General features: G+C 49.6%; 1 protein-coding gene across 1 annotated transcript in view; it reads left to right on the plus strand.

Moving 5' to 3' along the window:
- Positions 1-24,029, plus strand: part of LOC144111990 (uncharacterized) — a 38,066-nt gene extending 14,037 nt beyond the window's left edge. The window contains exon 3 of the mRNA XM_077645077.1: positions 23,290-24,029. Coding sequence (XP_077501203.1) covers positions 23,290-23,353 — 64 coding nt within the window. The 3' untranslated portion in view covers positions 23,354-24,029. The remainder of the gene's footprint in view (positions 1-23,289) is intronic.
- Positions 24,030-25,679: the final 1,650 nt, after the last annotated feature.

A 25,679-nucleotide genomic window follows, 5' to 3' on the forward strand; every position in this document is an offset into this window, starting at 1 on the left:
GTGGGAAAGATGGGGCAGCCCACGCTGAAATGCCGTGGCGCGTTTTCAACGGGCGGCGCACCCTCAGAATGGACTGCTCCCCGCGCGGATACAAATGCAACAAAAGGAAGCGCCTCCCTACCCTCTCTACCTCTGCCCAGAGGAAAGTGCCCGTCTTTTCTCCTCCTCCGAGTCATACAAGCTTCTCCGGCTCACCCCATGCCCCTCGCCTCATATGCCTCATATGCATCGTCACGTGATCTTTTCGCAGCCGCTGTGGCCGCTGTGCGGGCGGCTCCGCATACGCGCGCGCGTTTTTTGCGCCGTAAGCGTAGTTTGGCTGGTGTGGTAGCTGCGTTTGTGAGTTTTTTTTTTTGAGGGTTGGCTCCAAATGACTACATTTAATTGTTATAACCGACAATCTAGTATGATAGCATTGTTATAAGCGGTTTATTTTACCATAGAACACATTGCAAAGGTGACGGTGCCGCGGCTGTTCATTGCTATACCCGATATATTGTTAAAAGCTGTATTGTTATGAGTGGGTTTGGCTGTATATCAATACATACTAAAAATAAGTACAGGAAGGTCGCTTCCTTTCTAGTGTGATGAACCAGTTTCTTAAAATGGCCCTGGGTCCACACTGGGCATGAGGAGATTGATGCACAGACTCCAGAATGATTTTGAAGTGATTTAATTAAAGCATCTGGCTCGATGCTGCTTACGGGACAGAAGCTGGGCTCGTCGTCGCCGGGGCTGAGTCAGCATGGTGTGGCACGGGCTCGATGAATGGCTGGTTGTCTGCAGCGGCCGGGCTGGGAGTTCCTCGTGGCTGTGCTGCCCTCGTTCTCGGCTGGTCGTTGGATGAGCTGCCAGGCGTGGAGGCGCGTTGGCGAAGGTCGAACGTTAGCGACGGCTAGACCCCGGGCTCAGGTCAATGCGCAGCCCCAGTCTTCTGCCTCGCTCCGTCTCCGGCCCTCTCGTCCGCTCGCCCCCGATCGCTCCCCCCTTCCTCCCGTCGGCTTCCGCTTTTAAAGCCTTTGCTTCTTTCTTCAGCCGTGGCCGCGCCTTTGTCCACTCCCCCGTGGCTCTCGAGGGGTGCATAATGACGGGGACACTCAAGCGTCGTTCGGCAGGGCCATCGACGGCTACCATATATGGTCATGTTTCTCCGCCACAACCAAATATGGTCATGTCTCTCCGCTGCGACCCGATGCCAGGACGGCGCGGCCAACCGTCTCCAGGAAAAGTCACTGACCGGCTCGCCGTGGCACCGGTGCATGTGCACGAATCGTCACACTAGTGAAGCAACAACGTTTGTAGCGCCTGTTCCATGTTAAGAGAGTGAAAATTCGATTCAGGAAGCACGTTCCAATCAGCTATTGTTTAAGGGAAGAAACTGGGCTTAAAGGCATTAATTTTGGCAAAAAGAGACTGTAAAGAGTGCTTCCTACTATGGTGGGTCCTTCGAGCAGTGGACGAATGAAGGGAGAGAAATGCCAAGTTTACCTGCCAAAATTTTGTGAAGGAAAGAAATACGGTTTAGTTTTATGAGGTAATCAGATGCTATTGTCTTTCATGAGCTGTGTTGGGGAGTCGGGCATTTTGTATTTATGAAAAATGCAACGTACTGCCTTTCTTTGAATAAGCTGTAGTTGATAGATAACTTTCTTAGTGTGCAGGTCTCAAATTTCGGACGAATATTGAAGTTTAGACCTGACGAAAGTTTCATAAGCCGAGAGTTTAATATTTCCAGGAGTATATTTTAATTTTCAAAAATTATATAAAGCGCACTTAGGACAACAGACAAGGGAGACCAAACAACACAAGCGCTTGTGTTGTTTGGTCTCCCTTGTCTGTTGTCCTAAGTGCGCTTTATATAATTTTTGAAAATGAAAAACCAACTAGCTCAGATGTCAATTCTGCTTCAGTATGTTTTAATTTGCGTCTCAAAAAACAAACCTTCGAGAAAGCAGCTGAACAGATCTCAGAGGTATGAGTGCCCCAGGTTAATCAGTTGTTAAGAGTGGTTCCTAGATAATTATGTCTGTCTAATATTACTGTTGTGAAGACGATATTGGTAACTAGTAGAATTTTTTTTCCTCGTAACTCGGAGTAGCATACTGACTGTTTAAATCCATAATTCCATTCTTCACGCCAGTGACATATTTTGAGCAAAGATTCTTGGAGCAGTTGATGGTCTCCAGTTGACACTTTCTTTATATACAACGCAGTCATCAGTGAACAATTTTATTGATGCAGACCGTGGAATGGTATCTATTAAATCATTTATATATATTAAAAACATCAGTGGTCCTAACACACTACCCTAAGGCACTTTGGAAGTAACAGCAAGCGATTCAGAAAAGGTTCCATTCACATCAACAGACTGTGTTTTACCAATTAAATATGCTCTGGCCCATTCAACATGATACAAGGGAAGACCATTTAACTGCAATTTATGAAGGAGCTTTGAATGTGGCACCTTATCGAGTCGCCTTGGGACGTTATACCCCCTAATCCAAACCCAATATTATCGAAAGCTTTTTCCATGTCCAAAAAAAAGAACATCGATCTGTCCCTAGTTTTCCAGCACTCTAAAGAAATCATATGCCGTAACTAGTTGAGTAATGGTTGACATACTCTTCCTGAATCCATGCTGTAAAGGTGATAGGATATTCTTTTCATTTAAAAAAGTCGTTTTTAAAGCAGGCCGCGATGTGCTCTAAAAGCTTACAGGATGTAGAAATCATTGATTTGGAAAAACTTTTTAAAATAACTTTTTGTTGGGCTAGATGGTGCATGTTGTAACAAAAGAACTGTAGTGCAACCAAGACGAACACAAGAAAGGACCGCACAGGACTAGCGCTAAACTTCGTGTAACTTTATTTACTGACAGCGCAGCAAATATAAGGAAAAAATTTGGCTGTGGTTAAGCTCTTGTTAAACCTGGAGTGACGCGATAGTTACGGCTGGCCGAGTGGAACTCGCTCAGTCGAATTTGCAAAGTCAGTCTTTCGCCGCTCCGTTTCGCTGGGCGTTCCTTCTTCACCTTTGTCCCTGGGCGTGGTTTCACTCTCTCCCCCTCTCCACTCCACCCCCACTTGGTTTCGCCGGCAGCTGCTCCGCACCACGTGACCAACCTCAGGACCAACCTCGTGACCAGCCATGGTGCCGCCCCGGTGGCCACACTGAAGGCTCGAAATGCTAGCGTAATGTAGCTATCACTACAAAACCAAGTCATGTGCAGATACCAGTTCACACAAAATTATCAACAAAACTGTTCAAGATATTGCCACGGACCTGGCTCGAGCTACCTGCGCGCTAAGCCGTGACGAGGACGAAGTGGTCGCGTTCGCGTGAGGCGCGCTCGAGCTGGCTCTGTTCTGGGCGATTAAAAACCTCGGCCGTTCTGCGGTTCCCCTCTACGTCTACGACTGTTCTCCGTCTGGCCTGTGACATCTGGTGGAGGTCGCTTGGGTATTCCAGGCTGATGCTCCATCCTTCCTCGGAGAGCCGAAGCACAAGCCCGGTGCCTCTTGTGCGAACCCCCGTCCATCGTGTCAGCTGCAGGCTCCGCGGCTTGTCTCCAGAATTCGGACTCCAGCCTCAAGAGAGCGCACCCATGGCTACGACCACGGCAGCAAGGTCAGACAGCGCCCGTTCATACCTTCTTCTTTTGTGAGCCTGCAAAATCCCCGTATCCCGAAGCCATTTCACGGCGGATACTCGGAGGACGCCCAAGACTGGCTTGATCAGTTCGAGCGCGTTGCGCGTTTCAACGGCTGGGACGACAGTGCTAAGATCCGGAACGTTTACTTCAGCTTAGAAGACGCCGCTCGGATCTGGTACGAAAACCGCGAGACGAGTCTAACGACGTGGCAGGACTTTCGTCGCCAGCTGTTGGAGACTTACACCAGCAGCGATCGCCGTGAACAGGCCGAGCGTGAATTGACCGCTCGCATTCAGCTACCAAACGAGAACGTAGCGATGTACGTGGAGGAAGCGACGCGCCTCTGCAACCGAGCGGACCCGACCATGACGGAAGAGAAAAAGCTCAGACACCTGATGAGAGGTGTGAAAGAGCAATTGTTCTGCGGTCTTGTGCGAAGCCCGCCCAGAACAGTCGCTGAGTTCCTCTCCGAGGCCGTGCTCATGGAGAGGGCGCTCCAGCAACGGTACAATTTCTACGACCGGCAGCTAAACCCTATCTCGGCTCTACACCCCCTGGATGCTGCTTCGGGGGCCAATACAAGCTCCCTTCGGGACATCGTGCGTTCTGTGGTCCGTGAGGAGCTGCAGAAACTTCAGGGGATTTTTCCTGTGGACTCTCTGACTAGCGCCATTCGGGAGGAAGTTCAGCAGGCGCTCAGATCGCCCGTCGCTCCAGTAGAGCCGCCACCACAGCCAGCTGCTTGGCCGCCAGCGACGTATGCGGACGTGCTGCGCCGTCCTGCGCCGGTTCCCTGCGCGCCACCGTATGCCCCTTCGGTAGTCGCAGTACACGCCGAGCAGCCGGTTCCCTACTGGCAAGCTCGAGGACAGGCGCCGAGGAAGACCGATATTTGGCGTGCGCCAGACCGACGTCCCCTGTGTTACCATTGTGGCGAGGCCGGTCACATCTTCCGGCGGTGTCCATATCGGCCTCTGGGATTGCGAGGCTTGTCTGCAGGTAGTCCCCGTCCGCGGCATGCCGAACAGCCTCCAGGAGTTTGACGAATACGTCACCCGCCGGCGTGGTTCACCACCTCCTCCGCGCCGAACGTCCCGATCGCCCTCACCTCGCCATCCGTCGCCTCATCAGTCCGGTTATGGACCTGGTGCACAGCGTGGGTCCTCGAGCCCGCACCGGGGAAACTAGAACAGGCGACCTTTGGAGGCGAGGCCGCCGAACGCCGTATTGCCGAAAAGCTTCCACCGACGCGCCGACTGACCCTTCCCGAATCGACGACCACGATACCGATGACGACGACGAAGACGGCGCCGACGACTGGGTCTGGTAAGACCAAGGTCTCCCTTGACATACCCGTGCTGATTGACTCTAAGGAGGTTAGCGCACTAGTGGATACGGGTGCGAATTACTCGATAATGAGCGGTAGGATGGCTAAGGTGCTGAAGAAAGTTATGATGCCTTGGGCAGGGTCACAGATACGTACGGCTGGTGGCCACGTGGTTACGCCGCTCGGAATGTGTACGGCAAGAATTACGGTGCGCGGATGCACGTTCGTGGCAACGTTCCTCATTTTGCCTGAATGCTCACGAGACGTCATTCTCGGTCTCGACTTTCTTCGAGAAAATGGTGCGACTATAGACCTTCGAAATCGATTGGTTACATTTTCAACTGAACTCGCTGCCACCAAACCCGCCCCCGAGAATTGCAGAGCCGCACTGCGTATATCCGACGATGCCGTAACGGTGCCTCCACGGGCGAGTATTCTGGCTAGGGTCACTTGCGACGCGCCACATTGCGGACAACGTGTTGTTGAGCCAAATGTCTCTCTTTTGCTCATCATGGGTGTTTGCGTAGCAAGAGGGCTCGCCTTTCTATCTGACGGTCGCACTGAAGTCCTCGTGACCAATTTCAGTAATGAACACCGCCATTTATTTGGTGGCACAGCCATCGCCCACGTCGACCCCGTCCAAGAGGTGGCTGAGTGTTTCGCATGCCTAGAAGACACGCCTGGTGAAGTTGACGAAGAGGCAGTACGCGCCGTTCACATAAACGAGGGCCTCCCGCCCGCAGAAAGGCAGCAATTGCAAGAATTGTTGCTGCAGTTTAAGGACTGCTTTACCTCGTCGTCTAAGGTACGTCAGACGCCCATCACTAAGCATCGGATAGTCACGCACGATGGCGCGCGCCCAATACGTCAACAGCCTTATCGCGTATCTCCCCGAGAGCGGGAGGCCATCCAAACGCAAGTGAAGGAGATGCTCAATGACGGCATAATCCAGCCATCGAATAGTCCCTGGTCGTCTCCTGTCGTTCTCGTAAAAAAGAAGGATGGCACGCTGCGCTTCTGTGTGGATTACAGAAAACTTAACAGCGTAACAAAAAAAGATGTCTATCCGCTACCTCGTATAGATGATTCCCTCGACAGACTGCGCCAAGCAAAATACTTTTCTTCGGTAGATCTGCGCAGCGGATATTGGCAAATAGAAGTTGATGAGAGGGACCGGGAGAAAACCGCCTTTGTCACCCCGGACGGCCTCTATGAATTTCGTGTGCTCCCCTTCGGACTCTGCTGTGCTCCAGCAACGTTCCAGCGAATGATGGATACCGTGCTCACCGGCCTTAAATGGCAAACATGTCTAGTATACCTGGATGATGTAATCATTTTTTCAACAACGTTTTCGGAACATTTGCAGCGGCTCAGAGTGGTGTTAGAAGCCGTCCGATCAGCTCATCTTACTCTAAAGCCGCAAAAATGCCATTTTGGATTTACTGAATTGAAGTTTCTCGGGCATGTCGTCAGCTCCGAGGGCATCCGGCCAGACCCTGACAAAATTTCTGCCGTCGCGGACTTCCCGGTTCCCACTGATAAAAAAGCCGTCCGACGATTTCTAGGCCTTTGTTCGTACTACCGACGTTTCATAAAAAACTTTCCTAAGCTGGCCAGTCCTCTGACGCGCTTGACACGAGATGAGGAGCCATTTCTGTTGGGTGCCGAGCAGCAAACTGCTTTTGACGATCTACGACGTCGGCTACAATCACCACCAGTACTAGCCCATTTTGACGATGATGCCGCCACTGAAATTCACACGGACGCCAGCAACGTCGGTCTTGGAGCGGTTCTCGTCCAGCGTCCGAACGGTGTCGAAAAAGTAATCCCTTATGCTAGCCGTGCACTTTCCCGTGCAGAGTGTAACTACTCTACAACTGAGAAGGAATGTTTGGCCGTAGTATGGGCCATCACAAAGTTCCGCCCCTATCTGTATGGCAGGCAGTTCAAGATTATTACTGACCACCACTCATTGTGCTGGTTGACAAACTTGAAGGACCCATGTGGCCGCCTAGCACGTTGGGCATTACGCTTACAGGAATTTGACTTCACGATCATCTACAAGTCTGGTCGCAAGCACACCGACGCTGACAGCTTGTCGCGTTCACCCTTGCAACCTTACGAAGGTAACGCAGAAGACGAAGCATTCCTTGGTGCAGTCACGTCGTCCGACATCATCGCACAACAACGTGCGGACGACGAGTTGAAGCTGATCATGGAGCATCTAGAAGGTCACCATCCCTCGATACCCTCCCACCTGGCTCGTAGGCTGCCATCCCTATGTCTTCGAGGCGGAGTGTTGTATAAGAAAAACTCCGCCTCCAGTGGTAAGAGCTACCTTCTGGTTATACCAGCCGCCCTCCGCCACGAGATCCTCCTCGCCTGCCACGACGAGCCGACCTCTGGGCACCTTGGATTCACGCGCACACTTGCCAGAGTGCGGCAGAACTACTATTGGCCCAACCTTGCCTCATGTGTGAAGCGATATATTCGGACCTGCCGTGAGTGCCAGCGTAGGAAGACGCCGCCTCTGAAACCGCCTGGCATGTTGCAACCTATCATGCCTCCTAACATACCCTTTGAACAAGTCGGCATGGACCTCCTCGGACCATTTCCCTTGTCGTCGGGAGGAAACAGATGGATAGCTGTTGCAACCGATTACCTGACGCGTTACGCCGAAACGCAGGCTCTCCCTCAAGGCACAGCGTTCGAAGTTGCGCACTTCTTTATGCGTGCAATAGTGCTTCGACACGGCGCTCCGTCCGTCGTCATCACAGATCGAGGGAAGGCATTTACAGCTCAGCTTGTCCACGACATCTTTGAGCTGAGTCACACCAGCCATCGAACAACGACAGCATACCATCCCCAAACAAATGGGCTCACAGAACGCCTGAATAAAACACTGGCCGACATGATTTCCATGTGCGTGGATGTGGAGCACAGAACCTGGGACCAAATACTCCCCTACATCACATTCGCGTACAACACTGCGACTCAACAACCCGCTTTACACCATTCCGTCTAGTCTACGGCAGAGAAGTGCGGATGATGCTGGACGCCATGCTCCCGTGCGTGGATGATGACTTGACACCAGATGCGGGCTCCTTTGTCGAACAAGCCGAGCAAGCTCGTCAGCTTGCTCGTTTGCACATCACAGCTCAACAAGACACGGACTCCAGACGTTACAACCGGCGCCACAGGGAGGTTACCTACAACATCGGTGACCGTGTGTGGGTGTGGACCCCTGTCCGCCAAAAGGGATTGTCCGAAAAACTGCTGCACCGATATTTCGGACCTTATGAGGTGCTCCGTCGTGTTGGAAACGTGGATTATGAGGTTGTTCCACTTGGAACAGTGGCTACCGGTCGTCGGCAACCACGGACTGACATTGTGCATGTAATGCGACTTAAGCCATACTTCTCGCGTGAGAGCGATGACGCTACACTTTAAACTGTGTTCGGGTTCTGCGTTTTAATTTGTTTCTTTTTGTTCCTTTCTTTTTTAAACATTGTCTTCCTGCTTTTCCTGTTCGTTTTCTGCTTTGTACATACCCTCGCATCGGGACGATGCTCTTCTTTTTCGGGGGACTAATGCCACGGACCTGGCTCGAGCTACCTGCGCGCTAAGCCGTGACGAGGACGAAGTGGTCGCGTTCGCGTGAGGCGCGCTCGAGCTGGCTCTGTTCTGGGCGATTAAAAACCTCGGCCGTTCTGTGGTCCCCCTCTACGTCTACGACTGTTCTCCGTCTGGCCTGTGACAATATTAATAAAGTAGAACTTTGGGCTTGTTGGTATGCTAGCATTTCGAGCGTGTCCTGTCGTCATGCACTGTCTTTTTCAAAAATGTTCAAGATATGCCATTTCCGATTTGAAGAGGATCACATATGCATTGCTAACGTCGCAGACGTATTGCTCTTACATACTATGAAAGGCACCACGTTGCAGCAGCCATGTGGCAGCAGAAAAGAGGCTGTCAAACCTTAGGTAGTGCCTTATGAGCACAAGGTAGCCCACCGCTTGAAAAAAGTGGCCAACAGACATGGTGTGCCGGTTGTTTTCTCGGCCCCACGCAAGCTGGCACAGCGCGCATTGCGAGCAAGGACAAGAGTGGTTGCCGCATCAAACATGGCAAGTAGTTCACTAATTGCTGCGTCGGGGTGGTGTATTAAATACCGCTGTCATGCGGGAAGGCCTATGTGGGCCAAACAGGGGCAGTATTCAGTACCGCTCTCTAAATCGCTCTCAAGTTTGAGAGCATGACGTCAAAATGATGGCACCGAAAGGCGCCGACCGCGGGATCAACCGATTAGAAGCAAGGTTGTGGTGGCTAGTAGCAGTGCTCCACCCCGCAAGCATTTATTTGCACGGCAAGGGACCGTAGGCTAAAGTTTTGCTGTAAAGGCGCACCAAATAAAATTAGTATTGTTTTATTTTGTTAAGAAAATGTATCTCAGATGCAGCAACACCAAGCAAAACAAGCAGTGTTCTCAGTTTTTCAGTTAAGTTTTCTGGTCAGTCACTTTTGTTGCCACGAAGGTGTGCTGTCAGCGGTTAAGAGGGAACATGTCTATAAATTCACAGAAACGCAATGAAGAAAACAAATGTTTTATTTTGGTAATAAACTGTGTCGAAAAGTCAACAACACGAATGAAAATTAGAAGTGTTCTCAGTTCTGCAATTAAATTTGCTGTAGGGTAACTTCTTATGTCATCAGGGCGCGCTTTCAGTGGTATAGCGTGATTCACAGGGTTCGTAGAGGAGCTTGAAACCCTTAAAAACCCGTGATTTTTAAAACTATATTCTATATTCAAGGCCTTGGAAACCCTCGAATTTTTTTAGGTGCTGGGAAGTCCTTGAATTTTACCCTTGGCTAGGCTTAGCGGAATTGACTGGGCTACATTCAACAAGTCCTAATCCATGTCAATCCAGTGTACTTGTTTCTAGACCATTTCCTGGTGGTTAGCGTGGTTCACAGGCTGTGAAGAAAACTTCCCGAGTTTTTTCGCTATGCCAGAAAGGTGCAAGTTTCAGTGGTCCTGGCTGGACTATAATGTTTATAAGCAGTGGATTGCTCCGGATCCCTCGGACTGTCATCGCGCGAAGTGTAGGGTGTGTTGTAAAGCATTTGGCGTTTCCTCCATGGGCAGGTCGGCACTTAAAAGTCACATGAGAAGCGCAAAGCACATTGCTAATGTAAAAAATGGAGCGCAAGGAAACTCGATTCGGAACTACGTGGCGGCTACCGTCAGTGAGCGACCAGAAAGCGTCATGCCTTCAGTGTCATCAGACTTGCGTCATGCGTGCAGTATGAACGAACTTGTGACCGATGCCGAGGTACTGTGGACATTTAAAGTGGCATCTTCCCATTACTCGTACAATTTGTCTTCGCACACAGGGGAACTACTTCAAAAGATTTTTCCCGACAGCGAAATCGCGAAAGCCTTCTCCTGCGGTGAAAAGAAATGCGCGTACGTCCTTTGTCACTGCCTGTCGCCGTATTTTCTCTCGTGTTCGCAGCGCGAAATAGAGCAGTGCAGCTCTTACGCTGTCCTGTTCGATGAGTCACTGAACGACTACCTTCAGTGGAAGCAGATGGATATCCACGTGCGGTACTGGGATGCCGTTTCTGAACGTGTAACTACCAGGTACCGTACATCAGTCTTCATGGGACACAGTGCTGCAGAAGACATTCAGGAAAAGCTTTTGAGTGCCTTGGATTGTTTGCTACTTTCAAAAATGGTTCACTTGTCTATGGATGGGTCCAATGTGAATTTGAAACGTTTCAAAAATTTCAAAGTCACCTTCAGAACAACTATCAAGTTCAGTGCCTGGAGTTGGGGACTTGTGGTCTTCACACTCTGCACAATGCGTACAGAGCAGGTGTTGTTGCCAGCAAGTGGTGCCTGGATACCCTCCTTTCAAGCCTAAGCGGCCTGTTTCACGATGCACCTGCACGGAGAGATGACTTTGCCTCTGTTAATGGCCAGACAACATGCCCTCTCAACTTTGTCTCGTATCGCTGGGTTGAAAATGCACCTCTTATTGAGCGCGCCATTCTTTTGTGGCCCGATGTGAACAAGTAAGTTTGCCTAAGTGTATTGCATTCCAACGTGTGTGTGATGTCTGCGCTGATCCGCTGACGCCAGCAAAGCTTCAATTTACTCTGGGAATTGCAGTGGTATTCAGGCCATTTTTGACTGAATACCATGCTGAAAAACCTCTGGTGTTCTTTTTAGCAAACGACGTTGAAAGTGTTGTGAGAAAACTGACAAGGTTTGTGAAGTGCTCTGTGGTAGCAGCGTCTGCTGCAATCTTCAGCCTCGTGAAGATTGTGGGGTTGATTTGGGGAGATATAAATACGTTCTCCCCACTCAATCGCGGCTGACACGGTTCAAAGCCGCCCGGACCCCACCCCGTGATCGCGTACGCTACCGAGCGCACGCCAACCACGGCGGGCCTTGCTCTGAGGGAACAAACGAACGACACGTTGGCTGACACAAACAGGCATTTATTGCTACAGAAACAATAACGCCAGCTAGCAACAAGGTACGCTAATGAATCGAGGTTGTCCGACTCACCAGCAAGGTTCCGAGCGAATGTTCGCCCACGCTAGGGCAAGGAATACTCCGAAGGCCGGACGGGACGAGTACGGGAGCCTGTCTCCCCGTCGCTTCATCGCCCCGTCGGCGAAAAGCGGAGCCGCGAGCGAAACGTCTGCTCGCGCCGACGATCCCAGCCGAAGCCCTCCTGCCCCCTCTCCCGCGCGCTGGCTTCGGCAGTCTCCCGTGCAGCGATGCTGGCGCCCTCTCTTGCCAGTTAATGTAACTGACAAGGGAATGCGTTCATCCTCGAGGTGAGACTGCCGCTGCACGGTGCCTCGCGGGAAAGCAAACTCAGGGGGCTGAAGGGCTGGTCCCCACATCCCCCCAACCTTAAGTAGACCCACGCGCCTGAAAGTACATGCTATGGAGGAGTCTCCTGGTCTTCATGTCCTTGAGGCACGTCTTGCAGCAGAGGTCACGCCCACAGCGTCCACGCAGACTTCCGCGGTATTCCGAAAGCGGCGTGAAGGCCTCCGCTGAGACGACTCGCATGGCCCGCGGACTACCGTGTCCGCAGGCCCGCGAATCGAAGGCCGGTGGGAAAACTGCAGGCCAGGATTCTGCAGTGGTCGCCAGGGCAGCAGCAGCCGGAGGTGACTGCTGACTGTTCTCGCCACAGCTGCCCCGGATGGATGCGGCGAACGGGATACAGGCCGCTCCGTCGCAGCAGATGGCAGCGAGACGATGTGCACCGGACAGCAAGCCTGGGTGGCTCCACCGGATCTGCAAAATTGCCGAAACGCTCTCGGCGTGCCTTTAACGTAGGTCACGGGAGGGGAAACGGCATCCACAAGGGCCTCGTGGCACAATGCCTAACTCGCTAGCAAAACGTGTCGGCGCCTGTGTAAATGCACACTTCGAGTGAACAAAGCCCTTTCTTGAGTTGAACGTGACTGCTCAGTTCGTGCGAGGGTACAAAAAAAACGGGTGTGCAGCAAAGTGCGCCCCCTCTCAGCACCACGGTCCGGTGGTCGTGCCTCTTCTGACGTGGTGCAGGCAGCTCCGAAAAGCATTAGGCCTAACTACCACTCCGACAACGACCGTGAACACAACAAAGACCCGAAACGGGGTACGTGCGCGCAGCCGCGAGGAGACATCAGCTTTGTGGGGTACTCCTACCCCGCTCACTGCTCGAAGCAGCTCCTGAGCGGTCGGCGCCCACCGTATCGGATGGTGTCGGAGCGTCCGGTGCCGAGCTGCAATACCAGCGAGCTCGTAGCGGCACCTGTGGCCCCAGGCCACCCGGTTCCCGGAGCCGCGACTCCCAGAGTCGAAAAAGAGACAGTAGAGAAAATATATACAGAAACTCGGACCACCCACGCGGCTTCCGTACTCACTCGCTTCTGGTTCGGCAACTCCGCGGGCGCTAGGCCTCGCGCTCCCTTGATGCGGACCAAGTGGTTCTCATGAAGAAACTCCAGGGAAAAAATGTGCTGAGCATGTGAAAAAGTTCAAACATGCTGCAGTGCAATACACCTCGCACTCAAGAAAGCATGCCGCAGGTCCTAGCGATCAAAATTCACTCTAGGCCTAGCACTTGTCAAGTCCGGACAAAGAGCGTTCCTCGAACCGAACTGACAGTCGTCCAATGTTCCAAGAGCGGGCCCCACGTTGGGCGCCAGATGTGGGGCTGATTTGGGGAGATATAAATACGTTGTCCCTACTCAATCGCGGCTGACATGGTTCAAAGCCGCCCGGACCCCACCCCGTGATCGCGTACGCTACCGAGCGCACGCCAACCACGGCGGGCCTTGCTCTGAGGGAACAAAGGAACGACACATTGGCTGACACAAACAGGCATTTATTGCTACAGAAACAATAACGCCAGCTATCAACAAGGTACGCTAATGAATCGAGGTCGTCCGACTCACCAGCAAGGCTCCGAGCGAATGTTCGCCCACGCTAGGGTAAGGAATACTCCGAAGGCCGGACGGGACGAGTACGGGAGCCTGTCTCCCTGTCTCTTCCTCGTACCGCCGGTGAAGAGCGGAGCCGCGAGCGACACGTCCGCTCGCGCCGACGATCCCAGCCGAAGAGCCCCATGCCCCCTCTCCCGCGCGCAAGCTTTGGAAGTCTCCCGCGTAGCGATGCTGGGGCCCTCTCTTGCCAGTTAATGTAACTGACAAGGGAATGTGTTCATCCTCGAGGTGAGACTGCCGCTGCATGGTGCCTCGTGGGAAAGCAAACACAGGGGGCTGCAGGGCAGGTCCCCACAAGATTGACATCGATGATCCAAAGAATCATGCTCCCCTTGAAAAAGTAGACATTGCAGCAGAACAAGTTGTGAAAGCTGTCAAGATAAGTGTAAAGGATGTGTTTGCATTTAAGATGGAGTGCTAACAGTTTCTGATTAATGCAACGAAGAAGATTTTGGATAAAAGCACACTAAGATACCCTCTTGTTAGGGCCCTCTCTTTAGATCCTATACAGATGTGTTCAAGGCCTGATGAGTGCCTTACAGGCTTCAGGAAAGTTTTGGGTGCCCTCATTGAAGCGAACTGGTTGAGCGAGCACCAGCGAGATGCAGTTCTTGCCGAGTACACAGAGTTGCTCCAGGAAGAAAAGCACACCCTTGGATCATTTGAGAAGCATTCCAAAAGTTTGGATGAGTTTTTTTGCAATCTTTTGAAGTTCCATACTTCATGCTCAAACCTCTGGGGTGTGGTCAAAGTTCTGCTTATTTTAAGTCATGGTCAAGCTACTGTAGAAAGAGGATTTAGCATTAATCGCCACATCTTCATTGAAAACATGAAGGAAACGGCGCGAAGAATTGTGTGTGATGCCATAAATAAGGCGGGAAGCATCCTTGTTCCCGGTTCCAAGCAGCCGCTTGGAACCGGTACCAAGCGTATTTGGAGGAACAGAAGGAGCAAGAAGCTCAGCAGTTGAGACAGTCAAAGAGAAGCCTTATTGGAAATTGAAGCCAACTGACACAAGAAAAAGAAACTAGAAAAAACTATTGCGGTCCTGATGGCAGCTGCAGACAGTTACTCCGAAAAAGCTGAAGCAGCAAATGGCAACACATATATTATGAAATCAAACAGTCTTAGAAAAACTGCGAAAGATGCAGGACCTTCAAGCAATTGATCGTGCAATTGCGGAAAAACTTCAAGCGCTTTCTTGATATACTTAACGAGTGTGTGCTTCAAGGAAATGTGTGTCTGTTTACTGATATGTGTTTTAAGGTGGTATATGCCTCTTTCCTTTTTTGTTTTTCAATACAATGAATGATTTTGCTGTTGAATTTCTTTTTTGGTTTGAGCTGCTAAACACAACATTTTTTGAGGTCCTTGAAATTGGTATGCCAGGGCCTTGAAAGTCCTTGAAAACCCTTGAATTTTTTCAACTAAAACTGCTACGAACCCTGGAACATGGCGGCCTGCAAGAAAACAGCTTATTCCATGGCTAGTTGCTGTTTTTTGCGTGTCATCTAAAGTCAAGGTTGTTTGCAGATGTCTTAAGTGCGCGGAAAAATCTGTTTGAAGGCAGTGAATGCTACGGGCCTGCGGAGATCAACTTGCAAGGAACGCTCGGCCCGAAAATCGACGAAGACAAATTTAGTCTTTGTTCTCGGTCGGCGCCTACTATCGTTGACCATGTGACGACTGGTTCTGTTTATTTTTCTTTACAAAATACCAGACGACCATGAATCATCACACAGAAGCAACTGCTGGCTGACAGGAGCAGACAGCTGCTGATAGCTAGCGATTTTGGTGTGGGTAATGAGAGCCGACACGACCTGCCCCTGTGGCAACAATCACTCTTCTGCCTCGTAACCAAGTGATGCCGCCCACATTGGGCTAAGCACTTGATGTTCCGTTGGTGGTGGTGTTCTGTTCGGTTGATGTTCAGTTGTTGCAATAGTTTCTTTCTTTTTTTTTGCTGTGCAAGATGCAGAAATTGTGATGTTTATGCTTCACTTAGTTTGTTTAGACAGAAAGGAAGCACTTGATTTGATAACTTTTCTATTAGCACCAAGGAGCGAACGAGCTTGTTTCATTAACATCATTTGCTGATCTAATAGATCCGGGGTCAACCAGGCAAGTAGTAGTTTGCTTGTATGGCTTGTGTAGATGCTATTTACAACCGGGCAGAAAGTTGAGCAAGTTTGTTCACGTTCGCTGGTACACAGCTCATGAATTCTCCAAAATAAATTTGTAGAGGCAATGTTCAAGTTTGTGTATGATCCAGGGCAGTGAGGTAGGTAGGAAAGGGCGCTGATGTGTAATATAAAGTGATGTTGGTATCGCTGGGTATGGGGAGGGCAGTGTTTGAAGGGCTTTAAATACTTTACATAGCTTCTAACAACGTACACTTTCTTTCAGCTTGGAAGAACACCTAGGTTTTCTTGTTTTTAAATTATGGTCCATCTTACCTGAGGCACCTTGTATACAGGCCGCTCTAGTAGGAAAGGGAACAACCAGTTGAACATGACTAGGATATTAAATACCTAGAGGAAAAGTAGCTTGAAAACAGTTACACTTGTCACACATATGTGATAGCATAAGGAGCTTGTCCGGCCATTTGGCATTGTCATCATCTCGTGTCATCACGGGCAAGACTTCATAGCCTTGTGTTATCGCAAAGCAAGCTAGGTGTCACTTATGGGAGAATGAGCAAGTGCTCAAGATTTCCCATAGTGGAGCTGCCCTTATATTCTTAGAACTGTAGAGCATTCCCAGTCATGGTGTTGCATGTTTTGTTATTGTAAAATAACCTCTACTCTCACGCCATCTCCTTGATGATGTGTCTGTGATGTTTACACATCTTTGTCTATCAGTGAAGATGTTCTGTCACTCAGCAGTCATTGTAGCCACTGCACCTTACAATATTTCTTATGCATTGTTGTACAGCGGTCTCCTTGCAGTAGGTACAGCTTTTAGCACCGAGTGATACACCTAGCCACATACCATCAAGCTAAAAGCTCAGCTTTGGTATTCACACGTCTTATATGGGAAAAAATGTTTTCTAGTCCTGAAAATGCATTATGGGCACTGTACCGTGCAGTATTTATTGTACAGGTAGCCTCTATGAAAACAGGCATTTTGAACTGGAAATTTTTTCTTAATTGCACTTGAAAAAAGGCCATATGGTAATTGTACATCAAGGTAAAGTATGCTTGTATGTGCAGTGCCTCTTCTGGAGTAGAAACACTCGTGAAATTCTGTGCCTAAAAAAATAAAAATTGGCAGTGATTTAGCTCTCATTAAACCTGGAGTGACGCGATAGCTACAGCTGGCCGGGTGGAACTTGCTGAGTTGAATTGCAAAGTCAGTCTTTCGCCGCTCCGTTTCGCTGGGCGTTCCTTCTTAATCTTCGTGCCACTTGACACAGCGCATACCCACAGCTGTGGCAGCTCGGTTTCGCCGGTGTGCTGCGCCGCCGGCAGCAGCAGCTGCTCTGCACCACGTGGCTGGTCACATGACCAACCTGGTGACGAACCACGTGATCAGCCACGGCGCCGCGCCGCTGGCAGCTGCTCCGCACCAAGCAACAGCATGACGGCACAGCCACGGCGCCATGCTGAAGGCTCAAAATGCTACAATAATGTAGCTATCGCTACAAAAACAACGAATGGTGATCTGAAATACCAGGCTCACTTCACCATTAAAAAACAATTCAGTCACAAAAAAAAACAAATCTAGGAGGTCATCTCTGCAGGTACAGTCACACACAATTTGGTTAAGGCTTAAAACTAATAATCTCCATAATTACATCACCAAAAACACAGCTCCTCTAAGCTGGACTCTCCCAGTCCAAGCCTGGTAAATTGAAATCCCCTGTCATAATTGCACCATTTTCACGTTTGGCTAGCAAATGATCGCATAAGCTTTCAATGAAACACGATTTCAGATTGTGGAGCATGGTAAACCGCACATAACAAACAGGTCAAGCCCCAGCACGAGGCTTTCGTGATCAGGAATTTGGCCAAGGACAGAAGACTTGAAAATAACATTGGATAGATGACTTAACAATAACTGCGATACCCCTGCCCCTTGAACCATGATCCCTTCAAAACATCTGACAGTCGGGGGGGGGGGAATAATCTTGTCATTTATTTTATCATCCAGCCATGTTTCTGAACGAACAAGAATATGTGCATCATAAGAAAGGAGCAGTAGCTCAAGGGCATCGGTTTTATTCTTAGTACTTCTGGAGTTTACAGGCAACACATGTAGTTCCTGTGCTTGGGCCTGCAACCGCTATCTTTCAGAACTCTTGCCTCCCCTCATAGGCGCTGTTATAGGTAGTTGTTATCAATTAGCAGTTTATCATTAGTAAAGGAAACCTTGCCATTGTGATTGCCATTTTTGCACTCTGCCAAAGTAATTTATGCCTTTTAACTGTTTCAGCAGAATAGTCATTCTGGATAGACATGCTGGTCCTTTTTAGCTTTCCAGCATTGCTCCACACTTGTTGTTTTTCAAAGTAATGCTGGAAATACAGTAGAACCCCGCTGTTACGTTCCTCACTGCTGCGTTTTCCCGGCTGTTACATCGTTTTCGTCCGATCCCGGCCATAGCTCCCATGGGATCCAATGTATTGGGTACCCCGCTGTTACGTTGTAGCTGTGCAAACGTTCCCGCGTGATACGCGCAACCTGGCACCCCGAACCCGGCCGGGCAACGCGCGCCAACCGCCATTTTGACGAGTCTTGGCCAGGCTTGGCTACGAAATTGGCTACAAGACCATGGCCTCCGAGATCACCCCCTTGCACGCGTGTGGGTAATCTCGGAGGCCATAAAAAGCCGAACGTGAGTTGGAGAGATTGCCACTAGATGGCCACTGCCTCGTCAGCCGAAGCGAGTAAAACCCACGGGCCCGCAGCAATCGAGTCTTGTTTGTGCGGTTCAACCCATCCGAGTCGTCCGTGTCCTTCCGTCAACAGCTACGCTGCCTACGCCTCGTCAGGCCTCGCTAATCTAGTCTTTCTTGTTTGTGCGGTTCAACCCATCCGAGTCGTCCGTGTCCTCCCGTCAACACCTACGCTGCCTATGCCTCATCGGGCCTCGCTAACACCGCGAGCGATTTGTCGTCCTTTCATGGCGTCGCGCAAGCGCAAGGCGCTTTCCCTCGAGGAAAAGCTGGATGTTCTCAACGCAGTCGACAGGCAGCCAGCGCGGAAAAGAGTTGACATCGCCAAGGATCTTGGTCTGCCACCCTCGACGCTTAACAGCATCGTCTCGAAGCGTGCCGAGATACAAGGAAATGCCGCTTCAGCGTGGACTGCAGTGAGCGCTTCAACTGCACAGCACTGCTTACGTGTGACAACTACGTCGTGGTGGATGCTGCTGTCGTGACATCCAAATGTCAGAGTATCGCCGAGATCGTTGCAGACTCGGTCGCGAGTGAAGCCTCAGACTGTGATGACGACGAGGAGCACGAGCCGCATGATTCCGGGGAGTTGGCGGACCCGAAATTTGGAGAAGCGGTCGTGGTTCTGGACCTCCTCCGCAGGTATGTCGCACCTCAAAGCGACGCTGAGAGTAATGCGGCTTTCCAGGCCATCGAGAAACGCGTTTTCCAGCGAGCGGAAAAAACGGCAATCGACCATTCTCGATTTTTTTAAGACCTAAGCTCACGTGATGTCGTAATAAATTTCTTCAATGTAAAGCTGCACTGTTTTCATTAATTTTCGGACCTTTCCTCACTGTTGCATTTTCCCGGCTGTTACGTTTTTTTTCGCGGTCCGGTGAAAAACGTATGAACGGGTTTCCACTTATAAGATAACTGGTGAATTTGCACCTACCTCTGAATGCGCTCCACTGAATGACAGGCAAGTCCAAGCTTATCACCTTACTGCACAATATTTTTTCAGTCTCGTTTTCTTATTTTTTAATGTCAAAGACAATCAAATTGCTCCTGCCAGTTTTATCCTCTCGATCAACTAAGCTAGCCTTCTGTGATTTCAATGATTCTTGGACTTATGCTAAGCTTTTTCATGTAGGTTATCCATTTCCTTCGTTTTGGCGCATATTTCTTTTATGTTTTCTCAAGTTCATTCACGTGCATGACAGAGTTTGCGAGAGCTTTTTCTGTCTGCTCTAGTCTACTGATCACATTGGCCAAATCACTGCGTATAGCTTGCTGACCTTCAACAAGTTGCTGAAGCAATTCCGTGACAATCGGAACCAAGGTTTTGCTCAATAGAGATGTTTAGTATAGCGTACGCTATAAAATAGCGTGCTTCGTACTGCGCATGCGCTAAACGCTATTGCAAACCGAGGTTTAGCGTACGTGCGCGTTACGTACGCTATTTCTAGAATTTAGCGTGCCTACTCTTGCGTACGCTAGGAAAAATAGCGTTGTCAAGATGGCGGCGCCCACGTCCCCCTCTTCAGAGAGTATTCGTCAATGTTATTGGGTTTTTACGCATATTCATTGCTTTGAATGGCACACGTGATATTCACTTTGCCTCGCCTCGCCAACAGCATAAAGAAAGAGCAATAAACTTGCCCAATTTTCGATTCTGTGTAACGATTCCGCAGCTCTTAACCCCAACAAGACAGAACCGACTGTGGATTTCCTTGATTTGGATTCTTAAGGAAATGTAGTCGCAGCCTTGCCAAAAGTAGCCGTTTCGGCGGTTAGCTGGTCCGTCTAGGCTAGCCACCAAGCCCGTCGCAGCATTGCTGCGTCGCAGTGCTCGTAGTACGTGTGTGCGTTGACATCGTGGTCGTACTTCTCAGATGGCAGCCACCGTGTTTACAGCGCAAAAAAATTCCGCTCGCCTGCGATTTACATTCGCAGACGATTTAGCGTTACTTAGGGAGGTAAACGCACAAAATCCCTTCAAGGACGCTGCACAGTGGAAAAACATTTTGAGAAATGTGAATTTCGCCTGCGGAAAGCCGTTCACTGCCCGGGCACTTCTAAAGCGTTCACAAGCATTCGAAAGTCTGCGTTCTCGAACCTAAAGTGACTTCGGAACGTGCTGTCGGCATGGTGTCCAGATTCAGCAGGCCGCGCCTGGATGCATAGAGTCTGCGTTGCTGTTCACGCTCGCGCATCATCACGGCTTCGATGTCGTCCCAGCTTAAAAACGCTAGGCAGTAGGGGTCCGAAAAGATGCTAGTACGCACCATGACGTTATTAAGAACCTCGCTCGGTTTGGTTACCTAAAAAAAGTCGGGCCCTACCTCCACTGTGCAGAGCACGAACCATTTGGCCACGCAACCGGCTATCTGCGTGATGCGACTTGGACAACCTTGGCCACGCCTTGGCTAAATAGAAAACATTTTGTCGCAACATATGTTCACAATTTAACACCAGATGGCGCCACTGCAACCTACGCTATCGTTGCGTTCAGGTTACCATACGATAAACTAAAAGTGGTCGTGCGACCTCTTTTACCTCCCGCTAAATGCTTGCGTATAGCGTACGCAAGCGCTCATACGCTATACTAAATGTCTCTAATGTCTCCGCAGAGCAATAGCATCAACGCACAGAAGCACTCATAAGCAATGGTCAAAACTGTATGTGTGCTCGGCGTAATGACAAGACATGTTTTGTCCCTTCTGTACGAACAAAATCTACCAACCTGGACAGTAAGCAGGAATCATTGCATTAACAATATGATCTCCGTCGGCTCGCCGAGCCCGCTGGTGAAGTATCGCTGAGGACGGTCTTTTATAGCCCATGCTCGTGACATTTTCGATGAGGAAAATTCCTTATGTGGAACACTGCACATGTCCGGCAGAAAGTCTGTGTCCGTTAATGGGCAGCTTTCACCGACGGAGCCACCTTTGCTGTCATCCGGTCCTAAGTATTCACACATACTTGAGAACTTTGACGCACTGGCTGTGGCTAACAGGGCAACCTGGACCGTAAGCAGGAATCTGCATTAGCGCGCGATCCCTGTTGCCTCACTGAGCCCAGTCGCTTAGGGTTCATCACTTATATTAAAGCTTGGTCATGGCTGCAGCTGCGCCAAAGATAAGTCGCACTGAGCAAGGCAGAGCAAAAATGGGTCTACTTGCTTATTGTTGCCAGTCTTGAGCACCCCACCATGCAGGCTTAATGCGCAACTTCCATACCTCTTAATTCCGAACACAACAAGTTCGATAGCAGCTTTTGTAGAAGACGACGGCAATGTGCAACGCACAGTGTGAGAGTGTGTTGCAGTTTAGCACTAGGCGTGATTGAATGCAGCGATAGCCGAGTGCTCTGTCTCTGTAGGCTCACTGTTTTGCTCTGCTGGGTCATCGGCACGTCTGGTGACGATATTAGTTTGATAGTGGTATTAGTTGATGAAGAAGACGATGTGCAGTACACAGTGCGCGAGAATGTGTATATTAGTTCGGTAGCAGTCTTTTGTAGAAGACAAGGATGTGCATTGTACAGTGCGAGAGTGTGTTGCAGTCTAACACAAGGTGTGGCCGCCTGCGGCGATAGCATAGTGCTCTCGTGCAGTGGCCAGCGAAGCTGGTTTGTTTGCAGTGCCGCGGGTTCGAATCTCATTTGCGGCAATTTTTAATTTTTTTTAACATGGTTTACCTGTATGCAGTGCAGCTCAACCCGCAAACGAGTGCTTAAGAGCTGTGCTATGCAAAGTTGTAACATTCAGGAACAGTGTGTCAGGGACCTAACTCAAGTTAAGGACATCAATCAAGAAGGAGAAATGGTGTGCAGGGTGGGCAATGCTCCCTCAGGGTGGTGGACCGAGAGAAGGCAGCGGGTGGTGGACAATGATATCATCAAATGAAATTCGCAAGTTTGCTGGGATAAGAGGGCAGGGCAGCTGGCACAGGACAGGGCGAGATAAGGGAGAGGTTTTTTCCTTCTGATGATGATGACGGCTCAGCCCTCATTTTCACAGTTTGGTACATACAGAGGGGTATATTAACTGTGAATCTGGTGTCTGCTTCAAAGTCATCTTGAAAAGTCAATGTAGAGTCACCTTGAAGGTGAGTACTCTACATATCCCAGTGGCATTGTGGTGGGGAAACCAGGTCTCGGCTATATCTTCAATTCTGATTCTTACATGCAACAGCGTTGCTCGCTAGGTGTATGTACATCCCGAAGGGACAGACCTGACACTGCACTCGCAGCTGGAGTTTTTTCAAGCTTACAAACAAAACATTGTATTCATTGTGCTATACCGGTGTTGTTGCTGGCTATACCTGACAGAGGGGTGCTGCTTATAAAGTCACACCGTCAGACATGCATTGCACCACTGGTGACTGTGCCATGGAACGTGCAAAAAATGGCCCAAGAAACATGGAAAAACATGTTTTGAGATGTTTCTTCCTTGAGCTCTGTCTTTTCAGTTTCTCAGCTTGAGTGCAGATGGATTTCTATCTTATTTGCAAGGCCAGTTAACGGGATACTGATGCTTGCACCATGCTCCCTGGATCTCATGCTTGGACACTTGTAATGCTCTTGTGTCAGCCTGCACAGACAAGAATGAGGGTTTCTTGAAACTTGCATCATTTACAGTGATCAGTCAAATTTCTCAGTCCTGCTAGCATCGCCAAGCAGGAAGTGGACAGGCAGAGCTCCAGGATGAGGCATGCTATGTGGCGTTTTTGTGTTTTCTTTCTTGGTGTGTTCATTGCACCATTGCTGGCAGTTTCTCTTGGCTGTGCCGGCATTTATGTTATTTTGAGAGCAGTGCAAAAATTCCTACCAGACAGTGTTACACCAGCTTTGCTGGACAGGTTGTGCAGCTGTAGCATAACTTTGCTTTTTTTTCCTCTCCCAAATTAGGAGGACTCACCTGAAACAGCGTGCGCTGTCAAGCCCGCAAGAGTTCGTGCCTCTGGCATTTTAAAACACCACCAGGAGGAACTTGTTTGCTTTTTGGGGCTTTCTTTTTTTCCCTCTTTTTCCACCGTCGAATGAGAAATAGAAGAGGTGGGCTGCACTTCCGTGTTGTCACTCGGCATCTGCCGAAGGGATGGAGACATTCATTGCAATCATGTGCACCAAGGGTTCTGCAGTCATAGTCCGCAGTATCTGTGTGCCTGCAAAACCAGTCCTGTGCAGAAAGTGTGTTTCGGGCACAACACCTGGGTATTGAGGGCTTATTCTCATTGCAAATCTGCCCTGATCAGCTAAGCAATCTGTTAGCATCATATACATGGCGGCCAGCGGTTTTGGCATCACTAGTGTGGTTATTTGTGTATAACTTGATAATGGCCACTGATACATGCTGGCTTGCTGTGGAAATCTCAAACTTTGCCTCTGGGCTTGGGCCAAAAGCTCTGGCCCAGGCCCACGCAGGGCTCTTTTGAATTGTACATTGTGGATTCAGGGCAGGGGGCTGAGGAAGGCCTCTTGGCACATATTGGCGCCTTTTAATTTTGTTTCCTTTTTTCGGGGTATTTATAGAGTGATATGTATACAAATAGTATACAGATGCTTTGCTGTAAATTTGAGTGTTTGTAGTGTAGCATGCTGTATGTCTGTCCAGCTGGCGGCAATAAATTCCACTTGAATACGCTGAACTGTTCTTGGCCACCATGTGTGATGGCCCTGATGTCACCAGTGAGTGTTGTATGCCTGCCTATCCCTGTGGCAGCTGCAAGGCTCCATTGTGCCTATGCGTAGTAAACAGAATATTCATGAAAAGTGGCGTCTGTCATGCTTTTCTCTGTGGCACTAATGCCATGGAACCCAGTGTTATTTCCCCGGCTACTTAAACCCAAATAATATGCTTTTGGCCAGACAGTAGTAATAAATGTAGTGCACCATTCTGTACAAGTCCTCGAATGAAAGTGGCACGAGTGAAGCGTTCGCGCGCAGTCCGCACCTACAGAGGTCTGGGCCCTACCCAATTAGGATCTCATTCGGCAACACTCCGATGCATCACTGTTGAGGATGGAGCCAAGCAAGAGCCACCACGCTACCTTCATGTGTTGGGATAAACATTGCAGCGAAGAATGCGTCCCATGGAGAGCGTGGATTTTGGTTGGTCTAGGTGTATGCAAGGCAAGCCGACAAGTACTTTTGCTCTGGCAAATGGAGTGACAGTCCAGAGTAACGCGCTGTACAACACTGCCCGGTGACAGCCGCAACTGCGATATGAGCCACTCTGTCATTGGCTGCAGCTGTGTGGCCACACCGCCTCATTGCATCGCCAACTTTTTACGCTTCACGTTCACAGAGAGAGAGACCTTGGACAGACATTGGCAAAATCCGTCATTATCATGATTGATCATTTATTTACCCTGAAAGGCCCTTGGGTTAGGGCATTACATAAGGGGGAGCAGCCGAGACAGAATGTATTAGTCAATAATAACAAGCAGAAATGCAAGGCACTGGGTTCATGTTGCAACTATTCTAAAAACATGAAACATCAACATTGAAGACAGAGCAGTTCAAGAGCAACCTGGGGAAAAAAAATTGGCGGTGGTTTAGCTCTGGTTAAACTTGGAGTGACGCGATAGCTACAGCGTCATTAAAGAATTAAGTTGGGCTAGTTGGTGCTTTTGATCCACAGACTGCGACATGTTACTAGTGTTAAAATACGAAGGACAAAGAGCAAAAACACAGGACAGACGCTAGACTTCAACTGCTGTTTATTGCACACGTATAAGAAATCACTATGCGCATCTGCGCATGCTCGATATACGAGACAAATTTGATTAACACTATCGCTGGTTATCGCCGACATATAGAGTACAAAAGAAAAGTAAATTCACAATAGATTTTAATGCTAGTGATACAATAGAATTTTAACGCTAGTGATATGTCGCAGTCTGTGGATTAAAAGCACCAACTAGCCCAACGTAATTCTTTAATCACGCTCCTTTCTAGTACATTGGGCCCTGTTCTCCCTCACTTTCTTTTACGTGACCTCCCAACTACATATGTGAATTTGCTAGCCATCACAACGTGCGTGCCAGGATTCTCCCGCGGTGAACAATCGCTTGGTTCTGTTGGAAGTTCAAGCCTTGTTTGCCCCCTGTGCTCCTTCAGTTCAACATGCAAGACGCATCGTCAAGATTATGAGGTCAGAGCTGTGGCGGCAAGTAAGGTACTTGCATGATTGCCTGCGTGTGGTCTCGTCGCAAGTGAGTGCTCAGCTTGACTGGGAAGTTGTGCTTAGGACAAGAACTCGCGAGGCTTCACATGCTTGTGATTTTCTGTGGAAG

This window comes from Amblyomma americanum, unplaced genomic scaffold (genome assembly GCF_052857255.1).
Source record: "Amblyomma americanum isolate KBUSLIRL-KWMA unplaced genomic scaffold, ASM5285725v1 scaffold_24, whole genome shotgun sequence".
Lineage (NCBI taxonomy): Eukaryota > Metazoa > Arthropoda > Arachnida > Ixodida > Ixodidae > Amblyomma > Amblyomma americanum.